Here is a 13742-nt window from a genome sequence, read left to right on the forward strand (position 1 = left end):
CCTCAGCTTGACCTACCTCATGAATTGGGGAGAAGACGCGTTCTCTTCCTTTTGCTCTTTAGACGGTAGCAGGCTTCTGTTGCCCTGGTGATATGAAAGCCAGGGCATGGATTAGAATCGTCTTGAAACAGAATCTTGGGCTCATTTCAATTTCTGCAGCACATTTCTGAGCATGAAAGATAAACTTCAGTCCCAAGGCTTTGCTATAAGCGAAGAACAGCCAAGCTTTGAATTTCTTCAATGTAAAGATAGAATCTCACAGCCAGAAACAAATGAGCAGGAAGAGCCTCCATCTCAAAGAATCATCATGGGATTTTTTAAATCTCATATATTTATTTACAGGGCCACACAGGCGAAGCATTCAAATAAACAAGGCACATAAAAAGGCAAGCCAAGCTTTCAATTTCTTCAGTGTAAAGATAGAATCTCACAGCCAGAAACAAATGCGCAGGAAGGGCCTCCATCTCAAAGAATCATCATGGGATTTTTAAAAATCTCATATATATTTACAGGGCCACACAGGCAAAGCATTCAAATAAACAAGGCACATAAAAAGGCAAGCCAGGGTTTCTACACATCTCATCATTATGCACCTTCAGTTTGTTTCCCTCCCCAAAACCCTCATCAGAATATAGTGTCAAGTTCAACATATTTGTTTTCAAGCCCAAACAGATGCCTAAACTTCTCCTTTAAAGACTGCTGAAAATATTATATCAATAGCTCATAATGCAAGGGAAAAAATGCATCCAAGGGAAGATTTAAAGGAAAACAAACAAGAAAATACTAACCCTAGAGCTTGGGGGGAAATTCTGCTTAGCTACAGGAGAAATTTTGAACCTATATCACCTTTAGGGGATGCAGCCCCAAGACATTAATTAAGAATCTATGTCAGAGGTAGAAAACTGCTACCCTGCAGAGTTGGCATTCAGGTTTTTAGTTTTTCAATATATTTTGGGGTATAAAATACTTTTGGTTTGATGTCAAATCATGCTATCTTTTCCTTTCCAAAGGTTCCAGGGGCAGTGGCGAGAGGGTGTGAAATGTCTGAGGTGGCCTCAGGGCAGCCACAAAATGTGGTTGTGTCTCCTCTAAAGAATAAATAGGGAAAGCATCGTGGTAGAATGTGCCATCAAGTCATAGCTGAATTATGGCGACTCCTCATGGGGTGAAAAATGTAATGAAAATGCAACCATGGTGAAAATAAGATAGATCAGAGAAACCAATAGTTAGTTGGAAAGGAAATGTTAATCGATGGATTGATGCTGTTCTTACGTTGACAACATAAAGGAATTATTAAGAGAAGCTAGGACTTCAGTTGTGGCATCTGAATGACTTCATAAAAGTTGTCTTCAGGTCAAATCCAGCCAAAGAGGCAATGAGAAATGAGAACATAACATCACAGACAGAGTTTCTTCTTGTGGCGCTCAGGCAGCTAGTGATATCCCTCATCTTCATGACTGGAGTTCTGTTTATGGTTTCCACTGGTCCACTGAGGAACTGTCTCTTCTTATTTCTAATCCAAAGTGACTCTGCCTTCATACCCTGATGAATTTTGTCCTCACTTAATTAGCCTGCATGAACATGGGTCACGTCCTCATTATTGTCCCTAAGATGTCTGTCAACTTTTTAACTCAGAGAAACTCAATTTCACTCATGGGGCCCAAATCTTCCTTTCTCCAGATTTAGGAAACTCAAAATCTGGTCTTTATCACTGATTCTTAGCATAGCAATTGCCATTTATAATTCCTACCTTACTGCAGGTTCAATGTCATCAACTATTATGTATGTTAGTCCCCAGCTCTTCTGAAGTCAATGTACGCTGATTAGGAGTGTGCATTCTGTATATCCAATCTGAAAAAATATTATTGGAATTTTCCAGCTATTCTTTCAGTTGGATATAGGTTGAGGCTGGATTTTGCCTATCCAAAATGGCCAGGCCTGAAAAATCCCTAAAATATTCAGGATTTTATTGGAAAGGCCAAACAGTCAAAGTTAAAGGGCATTTAAAGAGATTGCAATCCCTTTAAACGCCTTCTGGGTGAACTGCTTGCAGAAGATGTTTAAAGGAACAGTGAGCCCTTTAAACATCTTTGGAGTTCACTTGTGGCTTGCAAGTGGCATTTTAAAAGACTGTGTTCCCTTTAAATGTCTTCCCCCCTTCCATTGAAAGCAATAGAGGATGGGGGCACCTTCTAATCGGCCTCATAGAATTGGACCCCTGGTCCAATTTTTTGGAAACATGGGTTTGAGGAGAGGCACCAGCACCTTTGCATGCAGTAGGTGCCAAGTTCAATCTCCAGCTAAAAAGATCATGTAGTGGACAATGTGGATGACTTTGCCCCAAGATCCTGGAGAGCCACTATTAGAATATTTATCACAGGGGTAGTCAAACTGCGGCCCTCCAGATGTCCATGGACTACAATTCCCAGGAGCCCCCTGCCAGCGAATGCTGGCAGGGGGCTCCTGGGAATTGTAGTCCATGGACATCTGGAGGGCCGCAGTTTGACTACCCCTGATTTATCATATGTCAGAGTTTCACACAGGAAGCAAACAATATAATGATATAAAATACCCAACCAAATTACAACACTATCTAAATATCCAATCCATGCTAGGGATTCCCAACCAGGATTTGAAGGAGCCCTGGTTGACTCAAGAGTTCCCCAAGGGTTCGGTGGTCTTTCTCAGAAGTTCAGATGGTCACTGACATCACTAGATGTCACTGGAGCCTACTTCCCTTGTTGCTCTACTGGTCTAGTCTCTTTCTCCACAAGGGAAAATTGTAAATTATTGACTGATTGATTGGCTAGCCCCTGAATCTTATGTCCGTACCCACTTCTCTGAAAGGGCATGTCACCATTTTCTTCAGAAGTGAAATAAACGCCCTTAGCTATGAGTAGCAATTGTTGAAACTAACTTACTCTCTGTTAGGAGATTACTTCTCTATACCGAAGTTGTTTTTTCAAAACATGAAAACTGAAATCGCCTTGATAAAGCCTTGATAAAACTGCCTTGATAAAGCCAAAGAATGAAATGCATTGGGATTTATATAAAAGAATAAAGAAGAATGAAAGTTTGAAGACACTATAAAAGTCATTTTTGTACATTTGTCTTCGCCATATTGGTATCCCTGTGCCTCTGCACTTGCCCTTCATTTAGGGGGAGGTTAGCAGTCCTACTTTCTCGATACTTTGGGTCCAGACCCTGGTTCAGGTGGAAGCCCAATATGTATGGCCTTCTCAGTCCCTAAAAAGGTTGGGGAATCAAACAGAAGAGGGTTTGGTTCTCACTTGGAGGGCTCAGTTCTATCTGTATATACAAGGAGGGGGGGGGAAGACTTCACTTCTAAAGTTACCAAGTCCAGGAACCTGGGACTATGGTATTTGGGGAGGGGAAAGATCCTAGTGGGGTCCACTCTCTAAACCAGGGGTAGTCAAACTGTGGCCCTCCAGATTCCATCGACTACAATTCCCAGAAGCCCCTGCCAGCAAATGCTGGCAGGGGCTTCTGGGAATTGTAGTCCATGGACATCTGGAGGGCCACAGTTTGACTACCCCTGCTCTAAACCAACCATTTTCTACATCAAGTCGTTTCTGGAGATGAGTTATAATTCCGGGGGTTCTCCAGGCCCCACCTGGAGGATGGCAACCCATCATCGACCATGTTCTTCCAGGACGGCCCTGATCCGAATGCATCAACAGCCCGGAGAGTCCTGTTTAAACTGTGCTGACATGTCCAGCGACATAAATCAAAACCTTGCGAAAGCTGTTAGGCCGGTATGATTCGGATCAGAGACGTTCAGGGGAGGGCAGAGAGATGTGCGGCTGATCGAGGAAAGGATTCCGGCCAGAGGCAAAAGGGTTTTCTCGTTGCCCACCAGAGGGCCCCGGTTTTCACTAGAAGCGAAGCCGCCGCCGCCTCTCTCTTTGCTCCAGACAGCGGGGTCTTTTTTTCCGGGTTAGACCGAGGTCGCTGCACCTTCAGCTGTCTGGGTTGCAATGAGGCCTCGGCCGGGAAAATCCTCCTCGCCCTTTTCGCTGCTCCGGTTTCCAGCGGAGACCCGTCTCCTGCGCCCTTCCTCTCAGGCGGCTGCTCTGAGGCCATTCAGCATCCAGAGACGCGTCTGCAGCAAGGGACAGCCGCGAGGGGGAGGCAGCAATAAACAGCCCTTTCCCCTCTCCCGTCTCGCCGCGCCGCCTCTGCCTCCCTTGCAGCCGCTCCGCTTTTATTTGACAGGTGGGTGCAAGTCCCGGGGCGGCTCTCCCGGGCGCAAAAGAGGGAGCCTAGGGCAAGGAGGAGGCTGTCCCGAGGGTTTGAACCGCCCCTGTCCTTCTTTCAGGCTTCCTCCTGAAGGAAATTGAAGATAAGGTGACCAGATTGTCCCACTTTGGGAGGGACATCTGGGGGCACCTGGCAAATTTTACTTAGGTTGAAATTACAATGCTATTTTTGCATTCTATGCGTTCTATTAAAAGTTTTGTTGCTCCATATAGACCAAATTTTTAACCAAGAACCTCCCCCCCCCCCCCTCGGTCAATGGTGTCCTGCTTAACCAATGTTAAAATCTGGTCACCTTAAATTAAGAGCTTAATAGGAAGCCGAGTTTAGTGATGGTCACATTTTGCCCAGGATGCTCCTCTAGGACGTGAAGGAAGGCGTGTCTTAAGAGCACATTCGCTCCCATCTCTTACCTGTTGGTTATTCGCTGCATTGTTAGCCCTAAGAGGTCAGGAGCAGCTCACTGGCTGGCATGACATTGTGTGCCATAACGTTTCAGGCAGATTAAAGTTTGTGGGGATGCAACTCACACACACACACACACACACACACACACACACACAGCAGTGTGTAGCTCTGAGAAAGCAGCTGAGAAACTCAGGTCCATAAAAAGGTGACCTGGAGCCAGTCACGGTCTCTTAGGCAAGCCTACTTCACAGGGTTGTTGCGCAGCTAAAGAGGGAGTGAGGGCCATTTACACAGCTCTCATTCCAGGGCAGAAAGGTCTGACAATGATATTTTCTCATTTTGCTTCCATCCCAACGGTTATAGAGTTCCCTTACAACATGGCTTCCCAGAAGTATCCAGTTTCACCGAAACAAGCAGAAGAAGCTGGAAATTTTGGCCCCAAGGATCTCTTTGGCACCTGGACTGGAATGGGGTGGATGCCCTCCTTGTTGTCTTCAGTCTCCAGGAAGGCCCCAGAAGCCTGTTGCTCCCTGATAGAAGAGCCAGTTGACACCCACCCTGAGGTGGTCATCGCTGTGCCCAAAGACGCTGAAGAAAGTAACAGATGGAGGTTTCGCTCCGGAACCATTCCTCTGGGAGAAACTCCCCGACAGACTCTGTCCCGGCTGGATGAGGCAGCCCAGAGGTGGCTACGGCCGCAGGATCACACCAAAGGACAGATTGTGGACATGATCGTCCTGGAGCAGTTTCTGCAAGTGCTGCCATGGGGGATGCAGACCTGGGTGAGAGCCAAGCAACCAAGAAGCAGCGAGGAGGCAGCTCGGCTTGCTGAGGCCTACCTGGGGCAGCAGGTATTGACTGGAAGAGCAAGTTGCGTCTGAGACACTAGGAAAGCAAAGCAGTCACACCTGGGTGGATCTCTCCCCAAGGCTTGAGTAAAGACTTGGGTTTTGTCACTCAGTATAGGGGTTAATAGAGCCTCTTGTGGTGCGGAGTGATAAGGCAGCTGACATGCTGTCTGAAGCTCTGACCATGAGGCTGGGAGTTCAATCCCAGCAGCCGGCTCAAGGTTGACTCAGCCTTCCATCTTTCCAAGGTTGGTAAAATGAGTACCCAGCTTGCTGGGGGGTGACTGGGGAAGGCACTGACAAACCACCCCGTATTGAGTCTGCCATGAAAACGCTAGAGGGCGTCACCCAAGGGTCAGACATGACCCAGTGCTTGCACAGGGGATACCTTTACCTTTATAGGGGTTAATAGCTGGGCACAACCTTCTCTTTAGAGTTGTTGTACCTATTTTGTTTCACCCTGAACCTTTATTGGTTAGATTTTATGTGTATCATACTCTGCCCATCTCCTGCAGTCAGGAATTATCCTAGAGGAGTCAACCTTCTGCATCTTGCCCACCGTTTTGGTTGGTTGTCATTTCAAACCAGCCTCTCTTTTTGACATCATCCTCCCACTTACCTTGCTTATAGCTCAAATATATCTGCCTGGTGGATGGTGGATGTACACTCCACTGCATCTGAAAAAGTTAACTGGCTCCCGAAAGCTTATGTTGGAATGAATTTTGTTTGTTGTTTTTGGTGCCCCTGGACTTCTGTTTGATTTTGTGGCCACAGACTAAAAGGATTACTTTTTTGCAATTACTAACCTGGCATAACCTGGCATAACTGGATCTTATTGGCCCCAAGTATTGGCAAACCAACAACATAAAGGATAAGTCATAGACACTGTACTTTCTCAAGACACTTTCCTTGAAATAAACTCTACTGAATAATCCCTCTGAGTACATTTGCTCAGATTACTCATAGAACCTAAATTTGCATGGGTTAGGAAGCTGGCAGTCTTCCTGTTGTCTCAGTCAGGGCATATACAGGAACAGAAGCCAGGGAGCCAGTATTTCTTTGGCAAGCAGCTCAACAGGGAGGTTTGATCCATATGTTGTAATCCATTGAGCTAAAGTGAAAACATCATGGCATCTGCTATAATGTCCCTAAAACAACCAACATAAGACTTTCAAGATGAGAGATTGTCTGCCATTGCCTTCCTCTACATAGTCCTTATAAGTGGTCTTCCATCCAAGTACTAACTCTCATAGAATAACAGAGTTGGAAAGGACCTCCTGGGTCATCTAGTCCAACCCCCTGCACTGTGCAGGACACTCACAACCCTATCACTCATCTACTGTAACCTGCCACCCCCTTGAGTCTTCACAGAATCAGCCTCTCCGTCAGATGGCTATCCAGCCTCTGTTTAAAAACCTCCAAAGATGGAGAACCCACCACCTCCTGAGGAAGCCTGCTCCACTGAGGAACAGCTCTAACTGTCAGGAACTCCTTCCGGATGTTGAGACAGAATTTCTTTTGTAATAATTTCATCCCATTGGTTCTGGTCCATCCCTCTGGGGCAAGAGAGAACAACTCTGCTCCACCCTTTACATGGCAGCCTTTTAAATACCTGAAGATGGTTATCAAATCCCTTGTCAGTCGTCTCCTCTCCAGCTAAGTATGGTCCACTCTGGTGGACCATACTTAACTTTTAACCTCCAGAGGGAGCTAGCCTGGGCTATTAGGCTGCTGTTTTTAAGACGTAGCAGTAATAGTAGTAGTAGTAACAAGGTTGAATGTATAATGTGCTTCCTTTCTTTACTAGTGGCCTGTAGCTTTTCAGGAAGTGGCTGTCTATTTCACCCAGGAGGAGTGGGATCTTTTGGATGAGGATCAAAGGTATTTGTACTACAGTGTCATGCAGGAGAATTCTGAGAACATGGCTTCACTGGGTAAGGATCCCTTTCATGGTAAGACCTGCTCACATAATGTTTTGAGTGCCCCATAGCTGTGTTTTTTAAGCAGATTGTGCTGTGTTTCTGTTGTGCTGCTACAGGCTGTGCCAGTTGCACAACTGGCAGCCTGGAATGACAGTCCAGTGTATGGTACTGATATACACACAACTGGTATACCTAGACCACTGTATGGTACTGGTTCAACCTAAAGGATCATAGAGAGGGAATCAAGGGTGGGCTACCTGAAAATGACAGATGAGAACTGTGGATAAGCCCATCGTCTAGAAATTAAAATAATCAATTTAACATATTTCCTTGCCTTTGTTGGGGGATTTGCTATGCCAGCACTGAGTTGCATTGAACTTCCTTTTAACTGACTTAATGCTCAGTTTAGATGGCTGTTCCCTAAATTTATCATTCCCTCCCATCTCTTTCTTCTTCCCAGAAATACTGTGTGCAACATCTGATCCAGTTCTCCATCCTGGGTGTGTGGAAGAGTCACACATCGTGAAACTCCAAAAGACAAATAAAAAGGAAATTACTGCCCAGGGTGTTGTACGGAGTGATAATGTAACTGAGCTTGGTGAGTGAGCGCCTTTCTCCATTTATTGATTTCAGACATGAGCCTTTAGGCAGGTTGTTGTTGTTATGTGCGAAGTCGTGTCCGACCCATCGCGACCCCATGGACAATGATCCTCCAGGCCTCTACCATTCCCTGGAGTCCATTTAAGTTTGCATTTAGACAGGTACAAATTCATAAAAATGCAGATAACCCATTCAGTGCAATTCAGTGTAGAACCAAAAGCAAGGTTAAAAATAAATAATTCAGCAGCATTTAACACCTGCCCTAAAGGACAGGAGGAAAAGAAACAGCCTTTCCCTGGGAAAACAAAGTGAACTTTGGCTCCTGAAAGTTTATATACCCTGGAATATTTTGTTGGTCTTTTAGGGGCCATTAGTCTTGCTTTTTGTTCCCTAGGAAGAGAGCACTGTAATCTAGGGGCCATCTTTGAAATGGCCCTGACCTTTCATGGCCATCTATATAGGATGAAGTGAAATATACATCACAGCCTTGGGGGAATGACATAACCACAGACAACTTTAGGTTCACAGTCAGAGTAGTTCAGCAGTGGAATAGGCTGACTAAGGAGGTGGTGAGCTCCCCCTCACTGGCAGTCTTCAAGCAAAGGTTGGATACACACTTTTCTTGGATGCTTTAGGATGCTTTGGGCTGATCCTGCATTGAGCAGGGGGTTGGACTAGATGGCCTGTTTGGCCCCTTCCAACTCTATGATTCTGTGATTCTATGATTCTAACTGGTCAGGTTCCTATGAGAGCAGGTATTCCTAGAGGTAGCTTGAGCTAAACAAGTAGGACTTTAAAGGGTATGATCAGTTTCTTGAATTGAACCCAGAAATGAATGGGGAGCCAGTGAACAGTGCAATCCGATAGCGCTGCTCCAGCCTAAGCCCGTTGATTATAATGAGCTTAGAGCAGCGGTCCGCAAGCTTCCGCTTGCCGCGGACTGCTGCGGAGTAGTGGGCGGAGAGGGCGGCCCAGGGGCCCGCACACGCACGGCAGCCCCAGCGCAAACGCGCTTGCACGGACTGCCGCGCACATGTGTTTGCGCCCGGCAGGGGCGCAAACGCACGTGCGCGGCAGTCCACACATGCGCGTTTGTGCCGCGGCGGCTTCCCCTCCGGGCCGCGAGCTCCGGGCCGCGAGCAAGCTTCTCTTCCCTCCCCTCCCGAAGTGAGAAGCTTGCCGGGCCGCGAGGTAATCAGCCGCTTTGGCGACCAATTTGCTCGCGGCCTGGCGAGCTTCTCGCTTTGGGGGGGGAGGGAAGAAGGAGCCGCGGCCTGGCGCCGAGGCCTTCGCGGCCCGGCACCGGGCCGCGGCCCAAGGGTTGGGGACCACTGGCTTAGAGTACCTCTGCATAGGATAGCAGTGGAAACCAAGAAAGCAGGAGATGTGATTGTGCTATTTGTGGGGGGCTTGGTTTATAACAGGGGTGGCCAAACTGTGGCTCTCCAGATATCCATGGGCTGTGGTTCTCATGTGCCCCTGCCAGCATCTGGAGAGCCACCCCTGTTATAAAGCATGTGCTTATACCAATTAGCTACTCACCCTCTACCTATATATATGGACTAGAAACTTTTGTTTCGAATGTATCTGAAGAAGCATGCTTGCAGGCAAAACCTAATATCTCGAATAAAGCTTTGTTGGTCTTAAAGGTGCCCCTGGACTTTGTTCCTCTGCCTCAGACCAACATGACTGCCCTCCTGATTGAATAAGGAAAGGTTTGTGTGAACGTAAAGTACAGTGGATTCTAATCTGGAGAACCTGGTTTGATCCCCCACTCCTCCACATGCAGCCAGCTGGGTGACCTTGGGCTAGTCACAGTTCTCTTAGAGCTTTTCTTGCAGAGCAGTTCTGTCAGAGCTCTCTCAGCTCCAACTACCTCATAGTCTGTTATGGGGAGCAGGTGGGAAATGTGTTTCTAAACCATTTGGGGACTCCTTAAGGTAATGAAAAGCAGGGTATAGAAAACCAGCTCTTCTTCATGCACTGAAGGAAGCTGCATTATGCCTCTGCATGGTTTCCCACTCTGGGTTTGCGGCCTTCATTTTTTAAAAGAAATTAGTTGTAAGTCACTTCAAACACTGGATAAGAGAGACTTCTTAATATTAGATCTACAATGGCAGTTCGTATGTTGCTGTTTATAGTCAAATGTTTTGTATGTTTCATGATCCAGAACTGCCATCGCCTGAGCTAAACAAGATTTTCCCTCCCCATGAATATGACTTGATGTTCCAGATGAAACGTGAGAAAGAGAGTCAAACACTGAAGGAGGAGAATGGCTCCACAGACTCTTGCTCAGGTGAGATGAGCCGGTGTGGAACAGGGCCTATTTTGCACACAATAGATAATGCACTTTCAATGCACTTTAGAAGTAGATTTTCCTGTTCTGCACAGGAAAGTCCAGCTGCCAAAGCACATTGAAAGTGCATTATCCTATGTGTGCAGACTAGGCCCAGGTATATGGGAATGCTCTGGGGAGGGGGAGGAGACAGCTGAACTACAACCAGCATGAATCGCCACTGCTCTCTTCCTTCCCATACGTTTGAAGAGATAGCAGACTGGAGCATTCTATGGAGAGCACCTGAAACATTCTACTGGGGAGGGGCTGTGGCTCACTGGCAGAGCTTCTGCTTGGCATGCAGAAGGTTCCAGGTTTGATCCCCAGCATCTCCGGTTAAAAGATCTGGCAGTAGGTGTTGGGAAAGACCTCTGCCTGAGGCCCTGGAGAACCACTGCCAGTCTGAGTAGATAATACTGACTTTGATAGACCGATTCAAGTAGTTGGTCTGAAGCAGCACAACAAAATTTGACACCAGTGGCATCTTTAAGACCAATGCCTTGAATCAATCTTCGTTGGTCTTAAAGGTGCCATTGGACCCCAATTTTGTTTTGATAGGCCAAGGATCTGATTCAATGGAAGGCAGCTTTGAATGCTTGATGCTGAGTTGCTAATCCCCACTGAGGCACCTGCTGAAGTGATTCGGGGTTCTTCTTTCCTTCATCTCCAAGCCAATTGGCTCAGTCCTTGCTTCCTCTACAATGCTGGAGCAGGAGCTATTTCAGAAGTGTCATCTTTATGTCTGCAGGGAGCACTCATTTGGAAGCAGCTGCCTCCATCATAAAGCAGTGCTTGGCTTAGAACTTGCCAACCATTTTGTGATCTGCTGTGAACCAACTGATGGCTATTTTGTGATTGCACCCACTACTGGCCCTCAAAATTCCAGAATTGCCCATAGATTCAACTTGGTGAGTCACCAACGCAACGGAAGATCTTTCTCTGGAGGCTGTCTACCACTGCAGATCTTCAGATTGGGGGACCCCTGCTGCATTTACGGAGAACTGCATTTGCTGTAGGTCTCAGTCAGGCTTGCAGGTCTTCTTCATTCCGTCTGACTGTGCCAGAGATTCTTGAAGCCAGGGCTGCTTGCTTGTGACATATATGCTGTTAGTCACCTGCCTTTGGATCAGCAGATTAATACCCTTCCCTCAACCAAGGCTCTGTTTCCTCTTTGCATTTCCTTTCTCTTTTGTCTTCTTCCTCTCTGTGATCGATTTCAACTGGAATTTCCTTTATTCCCGCAGGTGATGGGCCAGAAATAATAAACGTGTGTGAGAATATTCAACAGGGAGACACAAGAGGAGGACACGAAACACTGTGGTGGGATCTGTTCTTTGATCCAAAACTTTCCAATGCCATTGGCATTAATTCAGCAGGACATCCGGGAGTACTGCCAGAGCTCACACAAGGATATCCCACTCCTAGGGAAGGAAATTTCACAAAAAGCTTGCCCCAGCGGAGAGTCTCTAAAAGGCATTATCCGTGCTCCGTTTGTGGTAAAAGCTTTGATCGGCGGGCTAACCTAATTAAACACCAGAGAATTCACACAGGGGAGAAACCATTTTCGTGCGCTGAATGCGGGAAGCGTTTCGACCAGCAATCCAACCTCAATGTCCACTTGCGAGTCCATACGGGAGAGAAACCTTACGGCTGCCCAGACTGTGGGAGACGTTTCAGCATCAAGTCTCACCTCCACGGACACTACAGGATCCACACAGGAGAGAAACCTTACGAATGCGAAGGGTGCGGGAAGAGGTTCCGTGTGAAATCGTGCCTGAATAAGCACCAGAGGATCCACGCAGGAGAAAAGCCCTACAAATGCCTCGCCTGCAGGAAAACGTTCACCTGCAGCTCTGATCTGATTAAGCACCAGGTCACTCACTCAGGGGAGAAAGACTACCTGTGCTCAGAGTGCGGGAAAAACTTTGCCAACCGATCAGATCTTAACAAGCATCAGAGAATCCACACAGATGAAAAGCCTTACGAATGCTCCATCTGTGGGAAAAAGTTCAGAGAGGGCTCCCAACAGAACAAACACCAGAGGATCCATGCGCTATAAAACACCTCGGTACGCAGAGGGGAATATACATTGTGTTTTGTTGTTGTTTTGCAATGTGATTTGAAAGAAACATTATAGGTGCTCCCAGGTGCATAGAAAAAATGCTTTGGATCTTAATAGCCAACACAGCAAGGGAAAAGCACCAGAAAAGTCAAATTGTTGAGAAATATGGGCATTTTTCCACAAAGGTTATTTGGTTGGAAAGCACCTACATCTCCAGAATACTGTGGCACAATTCTGCATTTTTCCCGGTTTCCATGACCTTTCCCAAACCTTTGCTGCAGTTTTGGGAAATCTTGCAGCAAAGCCTGGATGGTAAGAAAGTTTGGGTTTTCCCAGTCCTGCCCACCTGAGCAGCCCTTTCCCCGTCCTCACCACCATTTATTTTTAATTGGCAATTGAATCGTTGTAATGTTATAATAATGTACATATCAGGTTCTCTGAATTTTTAGATTGCATTTTTAAATGCTCCTTGCAGAGATATTCCTTTCCCCTTATATCTCTGCAACAAAAGGGATGAGAGACTTGCTTTTTTAAAAAAAAAGGAAAGCTGAGAATTCAGAGAATTGGATACACTGATCGATATAATGATATTCAAATTGCAACAACAACATAACCTAGAAAAGCTAGGGAAGGGCTGTGGCTCACTGGCACAGCATCTGGTTGGCATGCAGAAGGTCCCAGGTTCAATCCCCAGCATCTCCAGTTAAAAAAGCTTTCGTGGTGTGGGGAGGAGGATGGCCGCAGCTGGGGGGCAGGGGGGCTTGCCACATGGGAGCCCTGTTGTCGCTGTGTTGTATTGGCAGCCTCAGCAGCAACGGAGAAGCCACAGAAACCTGTCCCCTTATGGAAAACACCCATTTTCTTGCAATTCTGCATTTGATTAGTTAGCAGTGAATCCAGTTGGGCTTCAGGTGTTTAACAGGTATCTGTGGGCGTGTGAGGTAGACTGTCCTAGCAGCGGAATAATACACAACTCTTTTTGTGCATGATTGCGAAGAGGGGATGTTTTGTTTTGCACTGAAGTCTCCTGCTGTGGAAGGACTGTGGGTTCACATCCTTTGCACACAAAACAATCATAATAATCTCGAATTCAGTCTGTGAAATCTTCCATTCAAAAGATCTCAGGCAGCCAACATAGATTTTTTTCTCTGCCTGAGACTGCCACTGCCGGTCCTCATTACCAGCGCTAAGCTAGGCAGACTTCAGATCCTTGGTTGATGGCAGCAAATTCAGAAGACAGCAACCAGCTCCCCTTTAGATCAGGGGTAATCAACCTGTGGTCCTCCAGA

At 46.6% G+C, this 13742-nt stretch overlaps 1 protein-coding gene across 2 annotated transcripts; it reads left to right on the forward strand.

Moving 5' to 3' along the window:
- Nucleotides 1-3758: 3758 nt before the first annotated feature.
- On the forward strand, nt 3759-13742 carry LOC143831618 (zinc finger protein 202-like). 2 transcript variants are annotated; one of them, XM_077324756.1, is made up of 6 exons: nt 3759-4236; nt 5050-5537; nt 7342-7486; nt 7917-8054; nt 10227-10352; nt 11636-13742. In XM_077324756.1, the coding sequence occupies exons 1-6, from the start codon at nt 3999-4001 to the stop codon at nt 12448-12450; spliced, it is 1950 nt and encodes a 649-aa protein (XP_077180871.1). In that variant the 5' UTR covers nt 3759-3998; the 3' UTR covers nt 12451-13742. The 2 variants fall into 2 exon arrangements, with proteins under 2 accessions (XP_077180871.1, XP_077180872.1); XM_077324757.1 differs by having other exon boundaries at nt 7342-7468.

This window comes from Paroedura picta, chromosome 3, assembly GCF_049243985.1.
Source record: "Paroedura picta isolate Pp20150507F chromosome 3, Ppicta_v3.0, whole genome shotgun sequence".
In the NCBI taxonomy this organism is placed as follows: Eukaryota; Metazoa; Chordata; class Lepidosauria; order Squamata; family Gekkonidae; genus Paroedura; species Paroedura picta.